Source organism: Gossypium hirsutum, chromosome A05 (assembly GCF_007990345.1).
Source record: "Gossypium hirsutum isolate 1008001.06 chromosome A05, Gossypium_hirsutum_v2.1, whole genome shotgun sequence".
Taxonomy (NCBI): Eukaryota; Viridiplantae; Streptophyta; class Magnoliopsida; order Malvales; family Malvaceae; genus Gossypium; species Gossypium hirsutum.
The window spans coordinates 39,607,221-39,626,839 of NC_053428.1; the positions used below are offsets into that span (position 1 = coordinate 39,607,221).

The window sequence follows — 19,619 nt, forward strand, 5'->3', positions numbered from 1 at the left end:
AAACAACTTGCCAACTATTTTTTTTCTTTCGGTGCCAATTGCACCTCCCACCATTTTTGACTTTTCAACAATCTCCACCTTGAAGATTTGATTAGGATAATCACATCTTCACATACTTCCTTCAACTCCCCAAATTCGATAAAGCTATCTTTTGTAGTGCCTCCAAATGCGCTCTCGAGCGTCATACACCTAAAGGTGCTCAAATTCTCAGGATGTTAATCAAGTTCAAACAATGATTAAACTTGATTGTTGTTACCACCTTGGTCATCATATCTGCGGGATTATCTGCTGTCGGAATCTTCTGAAGTAGAATTTTTCCTTTTTCAAAGACTTCCCGCACAAAGTGATATCTTACGTCGATATGCTTGGTTCTTGAATGATAGACTTGATTTTTCGCTAAATGAATAGCGCTCTAACTGTCACAATATAAACTTATGTGACTTTGAACAACTCCTAAGTCTTTCAACAATCCATTAAGCCAAATAGCCTCCTTAACAGCTTCTGTAACTGCCATATATTCTGCCTCTGTAGTAGACACAGCTACTGTAGACTGTAAGGTAGACTTCAAACTCACTAGGGCTTTCGCAAGAGTAAACAGATACCCCGTAGTTGAACGACGTTTATCTAAATCACCAACAAAGTTGGAATCAACATATCCAACTACAAACTGACCAAGTGCTTCATCCTGTTCAAAAATTAAACCAACATCTACGGTTTTTCGAAGATACCGTAGAATCCATTTCACAGCTTGCCAATGTCCTTTTCCAGGATCATGCATATACCTGCTCACAACTCCAACAGCTTGTGAAATGTCAGGCCTCGTACACACCATCGCATACATCAAACTCCCAACTGCATTAGCATATGGGACTTTCGCCATATATTCTCTTTCATCTTCAGTTTTCGGAGATAATTGAGCACTAAGTTTCAAATGAGAAGCAAGTGGGGTACTTACATGTTTTGTGTTTTCATTTACACCAAAACATTGTAATACCTTTTTCAGATATTGCTTCTGATTTAAACAGAGCTTGCCTCTCGGTCTATCTCTACTTATCTCCATGCCGAGAATCTTCTTGGCCTCACCTAGATCTTTCATCTCGAACTCTTGATTCAACTGAGCCTTCAGCTTATCTATCTCATTTTGGCTCTTCGAAGCGATTAACATATCATCAACATACAAGAGTAGATAAATGAAAGATCCGTCATGCAGCTTCTGCAAATATACACAATTGTCATATTTGCTTCTTGTGTACTTCTGCCTTCTCATAAAGCTATCAAATCGCTTGTACCACTGCCTCGGGGATTGCTTTAATCCATATAGCGATTTGTTCAGCTTACAAACCCAATTTCTACCACCAGCATCTGTGTATCCTTCAGGCTGAGTCATATAGATCTCCTCTTCTAACTCACCATGCAAGAAAGCCGTCTTAACATCAAGTTGAGCTAGCTCCAAATTCAACTGTGCTACCAAGGCCAACAAAATTCTAATGGAGGAATGCTTCACAACAGGGGAAAATACATCATTGTAGTCAATTCCCTCCTTCTGAGTGTAGCCTTTAGCTGCCAATCTTGCCTTGTAGCGAATATCCTTCTTGCTAGGAGATCCATCTTTCTTTGCGAATACCTACTTGCATCCGATTGCCCTTTTACCTTTCGGTAATTGCGCCAACTCCCAAGTATTGTTCTTCCGGAGAGACTGCATTTCTTCATCCATGGCGCTTTTCCATTTATCACTTTCTAAGCTTTGCATTGCTTCTTGATAAGTGATAGGAATATCATCAACAACGGGAAGGGCGTAGGCCACCATATCAGTAAATCGAGCAGGTTTACGAATTTCTCTCCGTGGCCTTGCAACTGCAACTGGTTCTGGTGTACTTAGTGGTTCTTGGGTCAGAACCTCTTCAACCTCTAATTCCTCCATTGTGGCTGGAGAATTAGACTTATTAACTGGGCAAATTCCCATCTGCTCAAACTCCACCTGTTTTGGAGTACACTCCACCTGCTGTGGAGTATTGCTCGTCTGAATATCTTTATCTGCTACCTTTTTCAATGTAGCAGATTCATCAAAGATAACATCTCTGCTACAGATCATTTTCTTTGTGCTTAAGCACCAAAGACGAAATCCCTTCACTCCAGAAGTGATTCCCATAAAGAGAGCTTTCTTTGCCCTCGGATCTAACTTTGACTCATTCACATGGTAATATGCAGTGGATCCAAACACATGTAAAGAATCATAATCTGTAGCCGGTTTTCCAAACCATACCTCCATAGGAGTTTTTCTTTCTAATGCAGATGATGGCAAACGATTAACAAGATGGCCAGCGTATGTCACAGCCTCGGCCCAAAATTGCTTGCCCAACCCAGCATTGGACAACATACATCGAACTTTCTCCAGCAATGTTCGATTCATACGCTCTGCCAATCCATTCTGCTGTGGTGTATCCCTAACTGTGAAGTGTCGAACAATACCATACTCTTGGCACACATCGAAGAACGGATCACTTTTATATTCCCCTCCATTGTCCGTCCTAAGCTGCTTGATTTTCTTTCCAGTCTGGTTTTCGATCGTAGTTTTCCATTTAAGAAAAACTCTAAGCACTTCATCCTTAGTTCTCATGGTATACACTCAAACTCTTCTGGAAAAGTCATCAACAAAAGTAACAAAGTAGTGTTTTCCTCCCAATGAAGGTGTCTTGGAAGGCCCCCACACATTTGAGTGAACATATTCCAAAATACCTTTTGTATTATAGATAGCAGTACCGAATTTCACTCTCTTTTGCTTTCCCAGAACACAATGCTCACAAAATTTTAATTTGTAAGCCTTTGCACCTTTCAACAATCCTTGCTTTGCCAGAATTTGCAAGGATTTTTCGCTGGCATGTCCCAACTTCATATGCCACAACTGCATTGAGTCCAAGTCTTTGTTACCGGAAGTTGCAGCGACTGCTCCAATAACTGTACTACCTTGGTAGTAATACAAGTTATTTTTCCTGATGCCTTTCAATATCACAAGTGCGCCAGATGTCACTTTCAAAACCCCATCTCTCATAGTAACAACTGAACCATTGGATTCCAAGGCTCCCAATGAGATGAGATTTTTCTTCAAACTGGGCACGTACCGAACATCAGTCAGAACTCTGGTTGATCCATCTTTATTCTTTAATTGGATTGAACCTATCCCAACAGTTTTACAGGCATTGTCATTGCCCATATAAACAACTCCTCCATTTAGTTCTACTAAATCAGAGAACCACTCCCGGTTAGGGGACATATGATAGGTACAACCCGAATCCAATATCTATTCATCTGAATGGAACGACGATGATGATGCAACCAGTGATAGTTCAGAGTCACTAGTATCATGCTTAGCAACACAAGCATCTACAGCAGCTTTTCCCTTATTCTTCAGCTTTAGACAATTTTTCTTCCAGTGGTCTTTCTCATGACAAAAAGCACATTCATCTTTCCCGAGTCTGGACTTTGACTTTGATCTCCCCTTTTGAGTTTTCTTCCGAGTGTATGAACGACCTCGGACTACTAAAGCTTCTGTATCTCTGATTGAGTTTTTATGTTTGTCCTTCTTTCTCTGTTCATAACTGTATAAGGCCGCACAGACTCCGCTCAGAGATATATCACTCCTGCCATGAAGTAGAGTAGTTTCTAGGAACTCAAACTCCTCAGGAAGTGACCCCAACAGCATCAAAGCCAAATCTTCATCTTTGAATGTCTCATCCATATTCAGCAAATCAGTGACTAACTGATTAAATTTGGTGATGTGATAATTCATTGTGGTACTTGGGACGTATGTGAAGCGAAACAGTCTTTTCTTCAAGTGGAGCTTATTTTGACTGTTTTTCTTCAAAAAATTTTCTTCAAGTGCCACCCACAACTTATTTGCAGAAGTCTCTTTTGAAAAAGCATACATCTGCTCTCGAGAAAGGCATGATCGAATTGTGCCACATGCCAATCGATTGATCGCCTTCCAATCTTTCTCCTGTACATCATCTGGTTTCTCTTCATCAATGGCAATGTCTAGACCCTGCTGAAAAAGGGCATCTAGAACCTCACTTTGCCACATACCAAAATGGCCCGTGGCATCAAAGATCTCCACGGCCAATCTTGCATTTGCAATTGTCGGTCTTGTCCACATGGACGATGTTGAAGCTCCTACACCGACCGTTTTCTCCATAATCTTTCAATATACCTAAGGAAATCTTTTCTGATGTGGAAGATCAGTTTAAACTGCAACCACAGAGCATACTACGATTAACCTTCGGCTCTTGATACCACTTGTTGTTCCAATAGGGTCGGAAGTGTGTAAATTATTGTACTAAAAAATCACACAAAGTTCAATTCCCAGGAAAGAGAGGTGGATCACATGGATCTCTTAAATACCAAGTCTTTCCTTAGACAGAATATCCCTTCTATAGTAATTTAATAGCACAATTAAATACTACTATTATACCCTCAAATATTGAAAGAAAAATAGGACAAGAAAGAACACAAGAGTTTTAACGAGGTTCGGTAAATTATACCTACGTCCTCGGGCACTAACACCAGATGATAACTTTACTATCTCCAAAATATTACAAACAAATAGAATTCCTTAAGAATTCTCAAATGGGAGAAGAGAGAAAACTAAAAGAGAAAGATTGGTTGGGATGGTTGAAATGAGAAATGGTTAGGCCTATTTATAGTTGAAGTTCAGGGACTAACTTGCAAATGGCCTAAAAAATTAGGGACCAAAATTGCAATTATCCCTTTCAACTTTAAACAACTTGCCAATTATTTTTTTCTTTCGGTGCCAATTGCACCTCCCACCATTTTTGACTTTTCAACAATTTTCCTAAAGGTGCATTCTTAAATGCTAAGCAAGGGTCTACAGCTTCTTGGGTATGGGCAAGCTTACTGCAAGGTAGAGAGTTTCTTAAAAAAAGGTGCAGTGGCAGGTTCTTGATGGATTGGATATCAACATATGGGGAGACTAGTGGATTCCAGGGGTTGTGTTGGAGAAGCTAACTGATGACAATCATGATTTGCCTCAGAAAGTTGCAGAATTGATGACCAAGGAAAATAATTGCTGGAAGCTGAACCAAATTAGAAGATATATCTCAGAGGACCAAGTAAAAGCTATTCAGAGTTTACCAGCTTACAGTAGAGGCCAAGACAAAATGGTGTTGACAGGTTCAAAAGATGGGAATTATGTTGTAAAAAAGGGATGTCATGAATTGAAGGAGAAAGTGATGAAGGAAGTGGAAAGGAGAGCTTCACCATCTCATAATGTGAATGGAAAAGTTTGGAAGTGGATTTGGAGCATTTCACTTCCCCAGAAGATCAAACATTTCCTTTGGAGGGCTGTTGGGAACCTGGTGGCCACAAATGGTAATCTGGTGAAAAGGAGAATTAAAATGTCCGAGTTGTGCCCTGTTTGTTTGAAAGAAGCTGAGACAGTTGAACATACTCTTCTGTTATGTGATTGGGCTCAGTGTGTATGGTATGGTGGAGCTTTGGGCTTTAAAGTTGATTGTCATAGAATTACTACATTGGATCAATGGTTATTGCAGGTGTTTGATGTGGTTTTAAAAGGTAAGAAAAACAAAGAATGGATGGAGATGATCATTGCTTTTACATGCTGGCATATTTGGAAAAGTAGATGTTCAAAAGTTTTTAAGGGGCGAGAGTGTGATCCTCGGAAATGTATTGAAAGAAACTCAGCAAGGATGGGAGAGGCCCCTGAATGGTTGGATTGAAGTTAATTGTGATAGGGCTTTTATTGACAAGGGAGATGTTATTGGGGTGATTGTGAGAAATGAGAATGCGAACTTGGTTGCAGGAATAACTAAAAAAAGATAATGTTGAGATTGTGGAGGAAGCTGAAGCTTTTGGCAGTTATGGCAGGGGTGAAATGGGTTATGCATCAATGGTGTAATAGAGTTATTGTTGAAACTAATTCAGATATTGTGTATAGGGAGTTTAAAGGGGATAGTGCTTGTAAATACTAGAAAACTCAACCATGCATACAATATTTGCTAAAACAGAAAGGAAATTTTGTTGATTTTGATTTCAAGAAAGTTGGTAAAGAAGCAAATAAGGCGGCAGACTGGTGTGCTCACCTTGCAGGGGATGTGCTTTTAGTGAACCCCCATCCTCACTGGTGAAAGTTTTGAGAAGTGATGGCCTTCCTGCTACGCATTGTTGATTATACATGTAACTTATAGGCTTGAGATGAGCTATGTTTGAGTCTCTTGTGTTTATAGACTATAGTTTTAGATGAGTTTCCGATTTTGCTGGTGAGTTTGTTTTGTAACGATGTTAAGTGTCTTTACATTTATAATGACTGATGTCTTTCTGAAAAAAAAAACCCTAAACTTTAATTCTAATTTTAATCTTTAATCAAAGTCTAAATTTTAAACCTAAATATTAAATCCTAAACAATAAACCTTAAACCTTAAATCTTGTTTCATTATTACTATTGGTTTATTTTGTTTAATTAATTAACTTGAAAATTTAAAATAATTAAACTTAAAGGAGAATTTACGAGACAGTAATTAATTTTTTGCTTAAAAAATGGCTCTCCCTTTTCTTTTCTTTTTTTTTTTGAAATTAACAAATGACTTTTAAGATCATAAGAAGTTTTTCTAGAAAGTTAAAAAAAAAAGTGAAAAAGATTTGTTTAACTTAATTTAATAGTAATTTCATGTAATAGTTTTTTAATTAAAAGAAGCAGAGTAGTGATTTTTTAGTTCTTTAAAGAAAATAAATAATAAATATATCTCCATTAATGTTTTTAAATAAAAACTCATGAAAAATAAATAAATATACAATACTTTTTCATGTTATTCTACAAAACTGAAAAGTAGAATCCTTTAGCCAATGGGCTCAATATAAAAGAAACGTTGCTAAAAGCCCAAAGTTTGAGAGAAATGAAAAAAAAACACAAAGCTTGGGGCATTCCGAGAATTGAACTCGGGACCTCTCGCACCCTAAGCGAGAATCATACCACTAGACCAAATGCCCTCGTTGATTGAGTAACTTTAAAACTTTATTTAAAATATATGATTTGATATATGGTTGCAAAGCACTGCGTTCTACCGTTTAATTCATAGCTTTGAAAACTAGGGCACTTTTTATATACATCTATATATATTTACTTCTGAGTTTCATGGATCCAAGTATGGTGGGTAAAGGAAGGATTGCTTGCGTTATTGCATGACATGTTAAGGCCACTTTGGCATTATTTTTCAATGTGGAAAATGTTTTTAAAAAATTGTATTTAAAAAAGGTCATCTGTATGAAAGTATTATGAAAAAAATGAAATTTATCAATTTTAGATATTTGATATTCCTATAAAAAATTATGATTGAAAGTAAAAATGTTTATATTATACAAGATACTAATTCTCTTGTTGCGGATGCTTTCTGAATAGGTAAATGGCCAACCACAAAATATGCTCCATTCTCATCTGTGCAACTATGTATATTTTTTTTAACATTAATCTCATTATAGATTATTATCATATTTGTTCTTTTTGGCACAATATTTAGAACTACTCATATCACTCCTCAACCCTTCAACAAGTTTCAGGAGGATAATACGCTTTAACGCACTCAAACCCATATCTTCCTGCACTGACAACAATGCTAATGTCAATCAAACTAAGACTCAATCGACATCTATGCAATTTAAATATTACAATAATACATCATAATGATATTTATGTAATTTAATTTAAGTATATAAGAAATATTTAACTTCACTTTGTACTTAAGTAGATAATAAAAAATTTAATAAGGGTTCAATGGTAATTTCACATCCAAACCCCAGAAGCCACAAGCCATGGCACCATATTTCCAACTTCTCAATTTAAGGGTCTGTTTGTTTGCCAGTAAAATATTTTCCAGAAAATAATTTACTTTCCAAAAAATGATTTACTTTTCTGGTGTTTGGATAAATATGTGTAAAATATTTTCTGTTGTTTAGAAGATTTCCTGAAAATATTTTCTGGAAAAGCTGTTTTTACATATATTAATTAATAAATTTATATTTTAAATTATTTTTACATATATTGCAATAATTTTTTTATAAATAAATAAATCAAATTAAATATATAATAATACTCAATTATTAAGCTAGAATATTAACCGTCATAAATTGAAATCAACCAAAGTTTAACAGTAACACAATGATTGGAGAGTAAAATGCTAAATTATTTAAAACATATCAAAAAAACAGAACTGGTTCAACCATTACCACCCTACAATGAAAAATGGGTCAAAAGTGGAACAATATATTACACAAATTACATACATATATCTATATATATATAGTTCAAATTAATTACGATAAGAGAAGCTATTGTATCAATGGACTTCATTTTTTTTTTCTTATTGTCCTTTTCTCGTATCTGTATAAACCCCTCGAAGAAGAACTAGCAATGGAGGCCTCATGAATGGCAGTCAAAATTTGGTATATATAAATGGGGAACACGATGTAGGCGAAGGAAAAGGGAGCTAATCAAGTGCTACTTTGTTTTTACGAGTAGATATTGGCTTCGGCAATAATAGGCTGCTGAAAGAGTAAAATGACTGACGATATTTCAAAAGAGTTTGATAGTAAGAAAATAAGTTATTGTGTTTTAGCTGCTATTAGTTCCTAATTCCCTTGTTAGCAAAAATTTCACAAGTCTTATACACGATTCACTACTTACGTAACTATATGCCACTTTTAACTAGCTGCCAATGACCGACTAAAAGCAAGACGTTCACAATATAGAATGCAGAAATGGGCTAGGGCTGCAACACACACACACAAAGAAAGTTTATTCCAATTCACTGCTACAGCAATTTTTAAGTATAAGAGCAATAATTTTCAACTTCCATAAAAGTGGATATTTCAAAAGCTGCAAAGAAAACCCATAAATAAGGTCTAACAAAAAAAGAAAACCAAAGATTCAAGGGTGATGATGATGATTATGATGGAGAACAAAGCAAACCCACCTGATCCTTATAAAGATTATCGTTAAATATGTCTCCAAGAGACCATTGAAACACAATATCAATGAAACCCATATCTTTTCTAAGATATTAAGCAACACCTAACACGTTTATTTCATCATGCTTTGAACAACAATAAACAACCATAAGGCAGTATATTAACTCAGCAGATCCTTCGACAGCCAGAAATTTCATCAAAATTCCGTCACTCATACCAGCATAAAGATCCAACAAAACAACCAAAGAAGAAAATGTAAAGAACTCGCTACCATTTATTTAATTAAGTAAATAACATATGCAATTGTTGCATTTTTAGCAAGTTTAAAACATTTTTAAACAGGGAAATTGCACACTAAAAAAACTTCATATACTTACCATATCACGAAGATTAACATGTCATAAATAAGCCCTTTGGAGGTTTGCACCCTTCAAATTCACATTGCTTAATTGCGCACCCTGAAGACCATGTTCATCACAATGAACTTAACCACACTAAACATGTTGGGTCAAAACAATTTATTCGAATGTTCATCAATAATATCTAGCTTGCTAGAGTTATCAGGATAAGTTATCGCACATATCAAATTAAGTTATAGAACCCTAGTATTTTCTGTTTGGGTGCCTAATGATAACTTCACATAAATAAAATGATACATCTTCTAAAGCAATTGACTTGTAAACGCCATGCTTAAGGGTCTCTTACTTTCAAATTGGCTCCTTCAAGATTAACTAAGTTGGCATCAGTAAGATCAGCACTCTAAAAGTCCAGAGATTAAGCATATTAATAGTTTACAATAACACATCTGACACACTAAGCATGTAATTTTAATTTTAATCATTCAATCGAACTATTATAGCTCAAATAATCACGAATCTAAAAAATATTATTCCAACAAGCTTAAGGAATTTATAGTAACCTAAGATCTTGTAATTTCCTATTTATATATGCACATTCTATTCAATTCAATGAACCACCTTTGCTTGTTGATTTTAATTTAGTGAATCACCTGTAAGTGTGCAGAACAAAGATCAGCCCCACAGAAGCTACAATCTATCAAAGAAGCATCTGTAACAATGTAATTGATGATGATACATCAATATTTAAACCTTAACAGTAAATAGTAACATTTAGCTAAGTTACTTGGGCACTGGTCTGAATGTCCGCTATGGATATGTTCAATTTTGTTGTTTCAAGAGTTCCATGTATTTGAAGAGTCTTTATAGGACTGTATCTCTATATCTATATCCAGACATGCGTCTAACATAGGTATTGGACTTCGGTACTTCAAGAATATAGACATTTAGTAAGAAATCTACTAACTATAGAAAGATGGCAAGTATTTGCCTTGAAGATTTGCACTCTGAAGATTCGCCCCAGCTAGTAAAGCCCCACGAAGATTTGCCCCGGTAAATTCACACCTTCCCTAGGCCAAAAAAAAAAACGGTTGCAAACAAAGTTCACAAGACAATGCACTCTTCAAAAACGATAAATAATTCTGAGGATCTTACTCGCGCAAAGTTGCATTGTGAAAATTCGAACCCATAGCATCCACATCCTGTTACAAAAACAAAGAGGTTTATTATAAGTATGGGCTTAAATTTAATTAAAGCATTGACAGTTAACCACATACTTCACTTAAGAATCAGACATACCCGAAATTTTGCACACTGAAGATTTGTACGTGAGAAAATACGTTTTTGAGACAAGCAAAGCTGAAATCCACAAATAAAAGATCCTGCACAAATAAAGAGGGAAAAAGGAGATGATGAATCCAAAGTGCAATAACAAGCGGCATTACATTACTTCTGCTTCTTCATTAGACTTGAAGTTGAACCACAGGGGATCAAATGATAATAAAGAGAGACATCAAACATTCGGATTAAAACTGAAACACACACACACATTCAACAATCCAAAAGAAAATACCACAAATAATCACCATCATCATGGATCAGCGAAAATGAGAAAACTAGTATTAGAGCCAAGAGGCATACACAAAAGCTACAAACAGAAGATCAATGAGACCGAGTCTTGCTTCCTGCGAACAAGGATTCTACTTCTCAAAAATAAGAGTTTCCCGTAAGATTTTGTCAAAAATTTGGGATCAGAAATTATTTACCAATTTAGAGAGATCAAGGCTAGAAAGGTTAACTCCTCGAAATTTAACTCTTTTAGACTGTATGCACTTGATGATATCGGTACGCGTCAGTTCTGTTGGAGACTTTTCATCTTCCTTCCTCTTATTAAGAACTGAACTGATTCCTTCTATTAATCCCTGAATCATATCACATAATACTGTCATTGAACAAAATTTTAAGAGATCATACCATGGGCTACAAATAACAATCACCTAAAACTGTTGCAACGATCGAGATCCAAGCATTTCACACGATGTCGTTAGTAGGAAGGAAGATCGCTCTATAAACAGTAGCACTGGCGCCATAACCAACCTCTTCTAGAAGCTTGTAATCACTGGGATTCGCTGAGTAACTCCGACTTCCTCCCATTTTTTGCAAAACCTAAAGCCTTAAACCGCCTTTTGGAAAAAGAACCAAATCACTGGCAGTCGAGTAATTGACGTTGAACGCCGGCGGCAGAGTAATTAAAGTAAAAGGCGACAATGAAGATTATAAATGGATAGGGCTTTTTTCTTTTTTTCAATGAAACTACTGCTGATTGTTTTTGATACAGAGATGAATTCTGGGTCGGGGACGCAATGAAGGGAAGGAGAAGGGGAAGGAGAAGGAGAAGGAGAAAGCGTTTCAAGATGCTGGGATGTGAAGAGGAAAAACTTTAGAAAATGTCTTACCGAATTAGAAACGGTAAGACATTTTCCCCAATAAAACACTTCCTTTTCCCGTGTTATGTAAAATATTTTATGGTGGAAAATCATTTCCAGCCAAACAAACAACAAAAAATGCTGAAAAGCTTTCACGGAAAAGCTTTTACAGCTAAACATACGGAGCATAAGGCTGTGTTTGGTAACCATGAAAACATTTTTCGGAAATTTTTTTCCTAATTTTACGCTGTTTGGTTACATGAAAATATTTTACATAAGTAAAACGTTTTCAGAAACACAGTAAAATGTGATGCTTTTTATGTAAAATGTCTTACGGATTTTTTTTTCTGTAAGACATTTTCCAAACTCTCACTTTCCCTTGCGCCGTTCATCTTCCTTCTTCTTCATCCATCCAGGTATTTTCTACTTTTACTTCTTCTGTTCTTCTTCTTTCATTTTTCCTTTTGCATAATCTCTTCTAATGGTAGCTTTTCGGTCTTAGGTGCTTTCTCTTTCGCATACAACCGGTATCATCCTTGCGTCGTTCTTCATCTTCTCATCCAGGTAACTTTTCTCCTCTTCTTCTTCCATTCTTCATCTTTAATTGAAAGTGTAAAAACGTTATTTAAGCAAATATACAGAGGACAGGAGCATTTAAGGGTTTAGACAAATACACCAAAAACCTCACGCTTAGGCTTCTTGTTTTTCCCTTTTCTGCTAATACCCACTTACCCCATCTCTGCAATCTGCTTTTTTTTTTCATGTGACAGTTTAAAACATTATTGGATTTTCTATTTCTGGATTTTAAACAGTTTAAAATTATATATGCTTATCTCCATTTGTTTAAGTTAAATGAGGTTAGTTGATTATTACTTGGAAGTTGTAAAAAAAAAACTCCTTAAATCATGAAACAAAGACATTTGTGGAAACATTAATGCCATAGTGATGAACTTAGAGATGCTGATTAACGATCTTGACAAACTAACAGAAGGAAAGGGAGCTCAATTCAGAGGAGCTTACTCTTACAGAAAAATACCCAGCAAGGTTCCACTAAAAAATCCTAATAAGGTGTGGAGGGTACAACCCCTCCACATGCTTAAGACTTCATGGAGTATAGAATTTTAAAGGATATAAAAAAATACAGGTTACATATATCCTATTCCAGGTGCTTGAAATTCTAAAATTCCAATTTGGAAATCTTCAAATTTTCAAAACGTTATATGATTAATTTAGGAAAGGCAGTAAATTCATTTTTATAGAATCTACAAATCAAGTTCAAATGATTCTATGGCCGTTCCAAAGCTAACAACATAGTACAAAATCTAACGAGAGACCTCAACTAATAGTCTTTACAAGATAGATATCCTTTAGTGATATATAGACTAATTCCATTTTGATCTGCAGGAAAAAAACAGTTGATAAATAGCTTAAAATTTAGACTATTACACAAGAAACACAAGGCAGTATGCAGTTTATTTCTGAGTTTATTTGTGTTTAGGCAGTATGCCTTTGCAAGTTATATGACTAAAATGCTGTTAAAAGTAGCAGTGGTTTTCTTTATTTTTTCATCTCTATTTTTTCTTTTGTCATTTTGTCTGAATTGATAATTATTGAGGACGAACTTTACTTACTACTTTTAATCATTTGTAACTGTTTAAGCTTCAAATTTTGAATAACAAAGGGGTATTTTTAAGGTATCTTATGATGGCCATTGCATTCAAAGCTACAAAGATTGGAAGCTTTAAAGTGAGAACTTGGAATAGCATGGAAACAATCACCTAGAGTGACTTGTGGGAATTAGATTTTTGTCTGGTTTGAGGTTTGTTCAACAGATAGGTGTAATTTGGGATTTTAAGGTTCTGTTTGTTGTGATCTGTCTATGTTTATGTTTTTAGGATGGGTCATTTTGTACCTGCTGATTACTTTGTTTTTATGCAGCTTTCATAGTTGTTGTACTAGCAAAAAAAAACAATAAGTCAAATAATATATATTTTATTTTTTAAGTTCATGGTTATTGGCAGTGTCTGAATATGCTTACTAGATTTATCATTTTAAAATATGATTTATGATTAAAAAAAAAGTCATGTAAAAGTGTGTAGTTTTTTGCCTTAAGCAATCGGTAGTTCAATTGTCTTTTGGTCTACTATTGTTATCATCACAAAATTAACTTGTAATGGTCTCAATTGAAAATTATTGTCAATCTCATTTTGTTAATAGTAGAAACAAAAAATGAAACCATATAATATATATTATAGTAAAGGTTCCAAGTTGGTGCCATTGTTTGTCCATTGGGTTTTTTTCCACTGCCATTATAATTGTGCCATAATCTAACAACTATTGGTAGCTTAAATTGATCTTTAAAAAACATACATACATATGTACGCATGTAGTCTTATTATTAAGAATAGAGATCAAGTTCAATTGAATATTGTATATAACCAAATTGAATAAAATCGTTTATTTATCAGTTTTCTTAATTTTTTTAAAAAATATATATTTATTCTATAATATTATTTATGTTGGGTTTGGTTAGTTAACTCTATTCTTTTTAGTCATGGTAACTTTAGGCATTGCTTGAGTCATTGCTTGAGAAACTTATATATATATATGTATGCACTTTAGACAAGATAACTTTTGTCATATATGTGCCCTTATGAAAAGTTTATGTATTTTTTGTAGTGATCAAATATTTGTGTGATATTATTTTGTGTAGATGGATCGTAATCAACATCAAAATGCAATTGTTGGAGTCGTGGCTTCAGTTTTAGCTTTTGGGGCTCTCTGGATAAAAAAATTAAAAACTAGGAAGTAAATTACTTCTCACCCTCGTGTAAATCGAGATTATGAAAGAGAAAATTATATTAATAGTATTTTATATAGTGGTGACCGGCATTGTATTGATATGATAAGGATGAGACCGGTTGCATTTTTTAATTTGTGTGATATTCTTAGTAGAAATAATTTGTTACAATCAACTAAATCGGTGAATATTAGAGAGCAAGTAGTTATATTTTTACATATAATTGGTCATAATGTAAGGTTTCGAGTGATAGGATCTAGATATTATAGATCAACTGAGACAATTCACCGTTACTTTAGGGTTGTATTGAGAGCTGTTTTGAAATTGTATAAGCTAGTTATTAGATTACCTGATGAGTCAACTCCTAGTGAAATCAGAAACAATCCAAGGTTTTATCCTTATTTTAAAGATTGTATTGGAGCATTAGATGGAACTCATGTTCGTGCATCCGTTCCACTTAACATTTAAGGAAGATTTCGTAGCCGTAAAGGGGGGACGACACAAAATGTATTGGCTACCATTACATTTGATTTGAAATTTTCCTATGTTCTAGTTGGTTGGGAAGGTAGTGCACATGATTCTCATATTCTAAACGATGCACTTTCACGCCCAAGAGGATTAAAAATTCCGGAAGGTAAGAATTATAAAACATTAAATACCAAATAGTTCTACTAAGCTCATAATTTATTAGTAATAATTATGTTTTGTCAAATTGTAGGTAAATATTATCTTGCTGATGCTGGATATGGCATCTGTAATGGATATATTACCCCATATCGTGGTGTTCGATATCATTTAAAAGAGTTTAGTGCTCAGGGGCCTGAAAATGAAAAGGAACTCTTTAATCTTCGTCATTCATCATTGCGAATCACTATTGAACGTGTTTTTGGGATTTTGAAGAAACGGTTTCGTGTATTAGATGCTGAACCATTTTGGAATTTTCAAACTCAAGTAGATATAGTTTTGGCTTGTTGCATCATTCATAATCATATCATAGGAGTTGATCCTAGTGATTTACTTAATCAAGAATTATACGAGGAGCCTGAGTCTGATTTGATAATATCAACTCTTACGGAGCGAGAAGAAAGAGAAGAAGCAAGAGAATGGTCTGCTAAAAGAGATGAAATTGCACAAACTATGTGGACTGATTATATGGCTAGAAATATTATGTAGGTTTAGGGCTTAGGGTTGTAGTTTCTATATTATGTATGTTTTATAAAAAAATTTTTTTGTTAATGTTGGATTCTGAAATTTTAGTTTATTATGTTTGTTGGATTCTAAAATTATTATGTCTTGATTTTGTTAGATATTGATTATGTTTCAAGCTTGTTAGATATTGAATTTATTATGTTTTAAGCTTGTTGGATATTGAAATGATTGACAATGACAATTATTAATGTAGAATGGGTAAAGGCAACCAAGAAGGAACCTCCAAGCAATTCAGGTGGACAAAACCGATGGAACATCTTTTTCTTGAAATTTTAGCTGAGGAGGTCCAGAAAGGAAATAAGCCTTCTAATACTTTCAAAGCAGCTTCTATTAATCGAGTTGTCAAAGCTATTTCTGAAAAATTTCAAGTCCAATGCGATGCAAAACATGTGGAAAATCATTTGAGGACTGTAAAGAAACAGTGACAGATTATATGCACAATTCAGGGTGAAAGTGGTTTTGGATGGGATGATAACATGAAAATGATCACATGTGATAGAGCGACATATGATGCAGCAGTAATGGTAATATATGTATGTATATGTTAAGTATATTTCAATTATTTTTTACTTGTTATTCTAATTTTATATAATATCCAACATGCACACAAGAAGTATGAACTATTTTTGAATAAAAGCATTGATCATTATGATGAAATGGCTTTGGTTGTTGGCAAAGATATGGCAATAGGGAGTTTTGCCCGAACATTTGCTGACATAGATTTGGATGATGATAACATAGGTTCAGTGCCTATAGACTGCGAGAATGAAGCTACTGAAGAGGTAAGAACAAATGTATCTTCATCTGGCACATCCAAACGTAAAAGAAAAAAGGCTCAAGAAAGTGTCGAAGATGAACAAATTAAACTTGTGAGTGAACAACTTGGCGAAATTGCTAATGCTTTGAAACAATTTACTGCGGATAAGACACCACATCTTTACAAAGAAGTGATGTCAATGGAGGTAGAAGGATTTGATGATGACTTCCTTTGTTCTGTGTTTGATTATTTAGTGAGTCATGAATCTAAGGCAAAAGCTTTTTTAATTAAAAGAAAGAAGCATAGAAAAATTTGGCTTCAAAAATTTTCTCAAGGTTGAAGATATTGATAATGTGGTGTAATATTAGTTATGCACTTGGACAATGTTGTTATAATGTGCTGTAATATTAGTTATCATGTGGTGTAATATTAGTTATGCACTTGGATAATGTTGTTGTTATCATGTAGTGTAATACTAATTATGCATTTGGATAATATTATTAATTTCTAGTATTAATTGTGGTTTGGAAGCTAATTTATAATTATTCAATCATTGTTTTTTATTTTTTTATAACACAATTACAAATAATTATTTGACTTTGGTTGTTTTCAATTTAGGACGGTTAATATTCTAGTTTAATAATTGAGTATTATTATATATTTAAAATGATTTATTTATTTATAAATAAATCATTGCAATACATGTTAAAAACAATTTAAAATATAAATGTATTAATATATATATATATAAAATAAATTCATTAAACAAAGAAAAGATAATAAATTATTTAAATATATAAATTTTTATTATAAAACAGCTTTTCAAGAAAATATTTTCAGGAAATTTGCCAAAAACAGAAAATATTTTACACAAATTCATCCAAATACCAGAAAAGTAAATCATTTTTCAGAAATTATTTTCCAGAAATTATTTTCCGAAAAATATTTTACCTGCAAACAAACGGAGCCTAAGTTCAAAAGCAAGTATTTTTTATTACAACAATTGCCTGTTAAGAATGCTTTTGCTGCCAATAAGCACTTTTAGCACCCCAAACTCATTCCTGAATGCAGCCTAATTTGATTCTATCAATCTAATTTGATTAGTGATTGATTTGTTGATTAGTGATTGATTTGTTTTGTTTATAGATTTGACATTGATTTTCAACTAGCAATTGGTTTCTATTTTGCCCCCATTTATCTTCTGTTTATTTGATTTTTTTATTTAATATTAAAAAATATTAGTTTAAACTCAAATGCAAATAATTAATTTTGAAGTTGAGTATGAGAATTCAACTTTCGCTTTTTTCAATGGATGAGGAGCATATATCTCCAATGGAATTTCAAGCTTTGCAAATGAAGCTTTATATTCAAACTTCAACCCTTAAATTTCAATCATGTTTCAATTTTCTTACGGTTTAAACTTAACTCAAATATACTCAATTAAACAATGCACTTCACCAAAAACAAACAAGGCCATAGCTTTGCCAACCTACGGGCTCCACTCAACGTAACCACTAATACCCGTCATTCATACTCCCTACGATTACATCACATTGCCAACCTAACCAAAAAAACTTCTAAAGTGAGGCTCTAGTAATAGCCCGCTAATTAGAGGAGCACATGTAACCTACAAACATCTCTCATACCTCCTTAAACTCAATCAAAATAACACTCTAAAAAATTAGAGGGTTTAGATAAAATACGGGGTTTAAAAAATAAAATTATATAAAATTTAAGGCTCATTTTTTATAAAGATTTTATCTTGAGTAAAATTTTTTTGACCCGTCTCAAATATATTATATTATAAAAATATTATATTAATTATATATGCTAAATAATAACTATATATTTATATTTATATTAAACAACTAACCCAATAACAATTAAATTTATTACCAAAATTTAAAAGAAAATTTACCCAATTAAATAACTCAACCTAAAACATAAAATTTTAAAAATTATATTTAATACAATAAAATATTTATTATATTTATTTATGTTTTTTAATATAACAAAACATTTATTATACTTACGATAATGTTTTTTAATTATAAATACTTTTTAATGTATTTTTAGTGTCTTAGAAAACTTTTATTTTAGCATTTTTAGTCCATTTAGTATATTATATTTTTTTAAAAATTATTTGTAAATAAAAACCAAACTAAAAATATCAAATATGAGCAGGCCAGATCGGGTTTAGATTTTCCTTTCTTAAACTAGGTTAAGCTTGGGTTAAAAAGTAAACCAATTTTCAAATTAAACTTGAGCTTAAAAAATTGGTCTAAATATCTTACATAAACCCGATCTGATCCAACCTATGAGCACCTCTACTACAAACCTCACTTGACCCATGGAGTGAGTTTACTCTCTAGCCTTCTTCGTCTTTTTTAACATAACATATATGAGATGCAAACTTTTAACTTGCACAAATTAAAGTCTTGTGGCCAGTTTTCTTAATGTACCAAATTAAAGGTGAGCGTTCGATCGAATGGAGTGAAAAGATTTTAAGTTAAATGAATTGACGAATCTTATTTTATTATCTTAATCCGATTTGAAATGTTTCGAACCAAGTTGAGTGAAATAAAATTTGAATTGAGTCGATCGAGTAAAATTATTCGAGTTAAATTAAAACATGTCAAATTAAAGCCTTGTTACAGTATAACTAATTCCATGTTAGAGTACATAAATTTGAAATCATATATATTTGAAAACATTTTCAAAGCAAAATAAAAAAAAAAGATATTTTAAAATGAGAAACTTGAATCGTTAATTAACTTATTTAGCTCCCAAAATTATTATCTAACTTTTTTAAAATTTTAACTTTCTTTAAATATTTTTTAGAATTTTTTTTTGAAATTTTTATAAATATTTTGGATTTTAAAATTTATTTTGATTTTTTTTAAAATTTTTGTTGAGAAAGAGACCAATTTGCTTATTTTCAAACTTGACATGGACTAAAAGAGTATTTATACGAATCTGTTATTTGAATTATTCGAGTTATTTGAATTATAAAATTCAACTCGACTCGAATTCGAAACTCAAATAACTCAATTCGATTAACTCAAAATTCGAAAAAAAAT

General features: G+C 33.2%; 1 protein-coding gene, 1 long non-coding RNA gene, 1 other non-coding gene and 1 pseudogene across 3 annotated transcripts; 2 read left to right on the forward strand and 2 right to left on the reverse strand.

Moving 5' to 3' along the window:
- The first annotated feature begins 4,864 nt into the window (after window positions 1–4,864).
- On the forward strand, window positions 4,865–6,158 carry LOC121228928 (uncharacterized). The gene is made up of 4 exons (XM_041111955.1): window positions 4,865–4,949; window positions 4,999–5,586; window positions 5,654–5,802; window positions 6,039–6,158. Exons 1-4 carry the CDS (start codon window positions 4,865–4,867, stop codon window positions 6,156–6,158), a joined length of 942 nt encoding a protein of 313 aa, XP_040967889.1.
- A 787-nt stretch (window positions 6,159–6,945) lies between these two features.
- Window positions 6,946–7,017, reverse strand: TRNAP-AGG (transfer RNA proline (anticodon AGG)). The gene has a single exon. It is a non-coding gene; the product is annotated as a tRNA-Pro (tRNA).
- A 2,454-nt stretch (window positions 7,018–9,471) lies between these two features.
- LOC107957393 (FH protein interacting protein FIP2-like) lies at window positions 9,472–12,131 on the reverse strand (annotated as a pseudogene).
- Window positions 12,041–13,776, forward strand: LOC107957394 (uncharacterized). Its single transcript, XR_001700424.2, has 3 exons — window positions 12,041–12,189; window positions 12,276–12,337; window positions 13,468–13,776. It is a non-coding gene; the product is annotated as an uncharacterized lncRNA (long non-coding RNA).
- Window positions 13,777–19,619: the final 5,843 nt, after the last annotated feature.

Bases quoted from the DNA above. Each gene is read 5' to 3' on its own strand.
- LOC121228928 (XM_041111955.1), top strand. From the start codon at position 4,865: ATGCTAAGCAAGGGTCTACAGCTTCTTGGGTATGGGCAAGCTTACTGC. The intron at 5,587-5,653 runs GTAAGAAAAACA...TTGGAAAAGTAG, and splicing joins GTTTGATGTGGTTTTAAAAG to ATGTTCAAAAGTTTTTAAGG. The intron at 5,803-6,038 runs GTGAGAAATGAG...TTGCTAAAACAG, and splicing joins GAGATGTTATTGGGGTGATT to AAAGGAAATTTTGTTGATTT.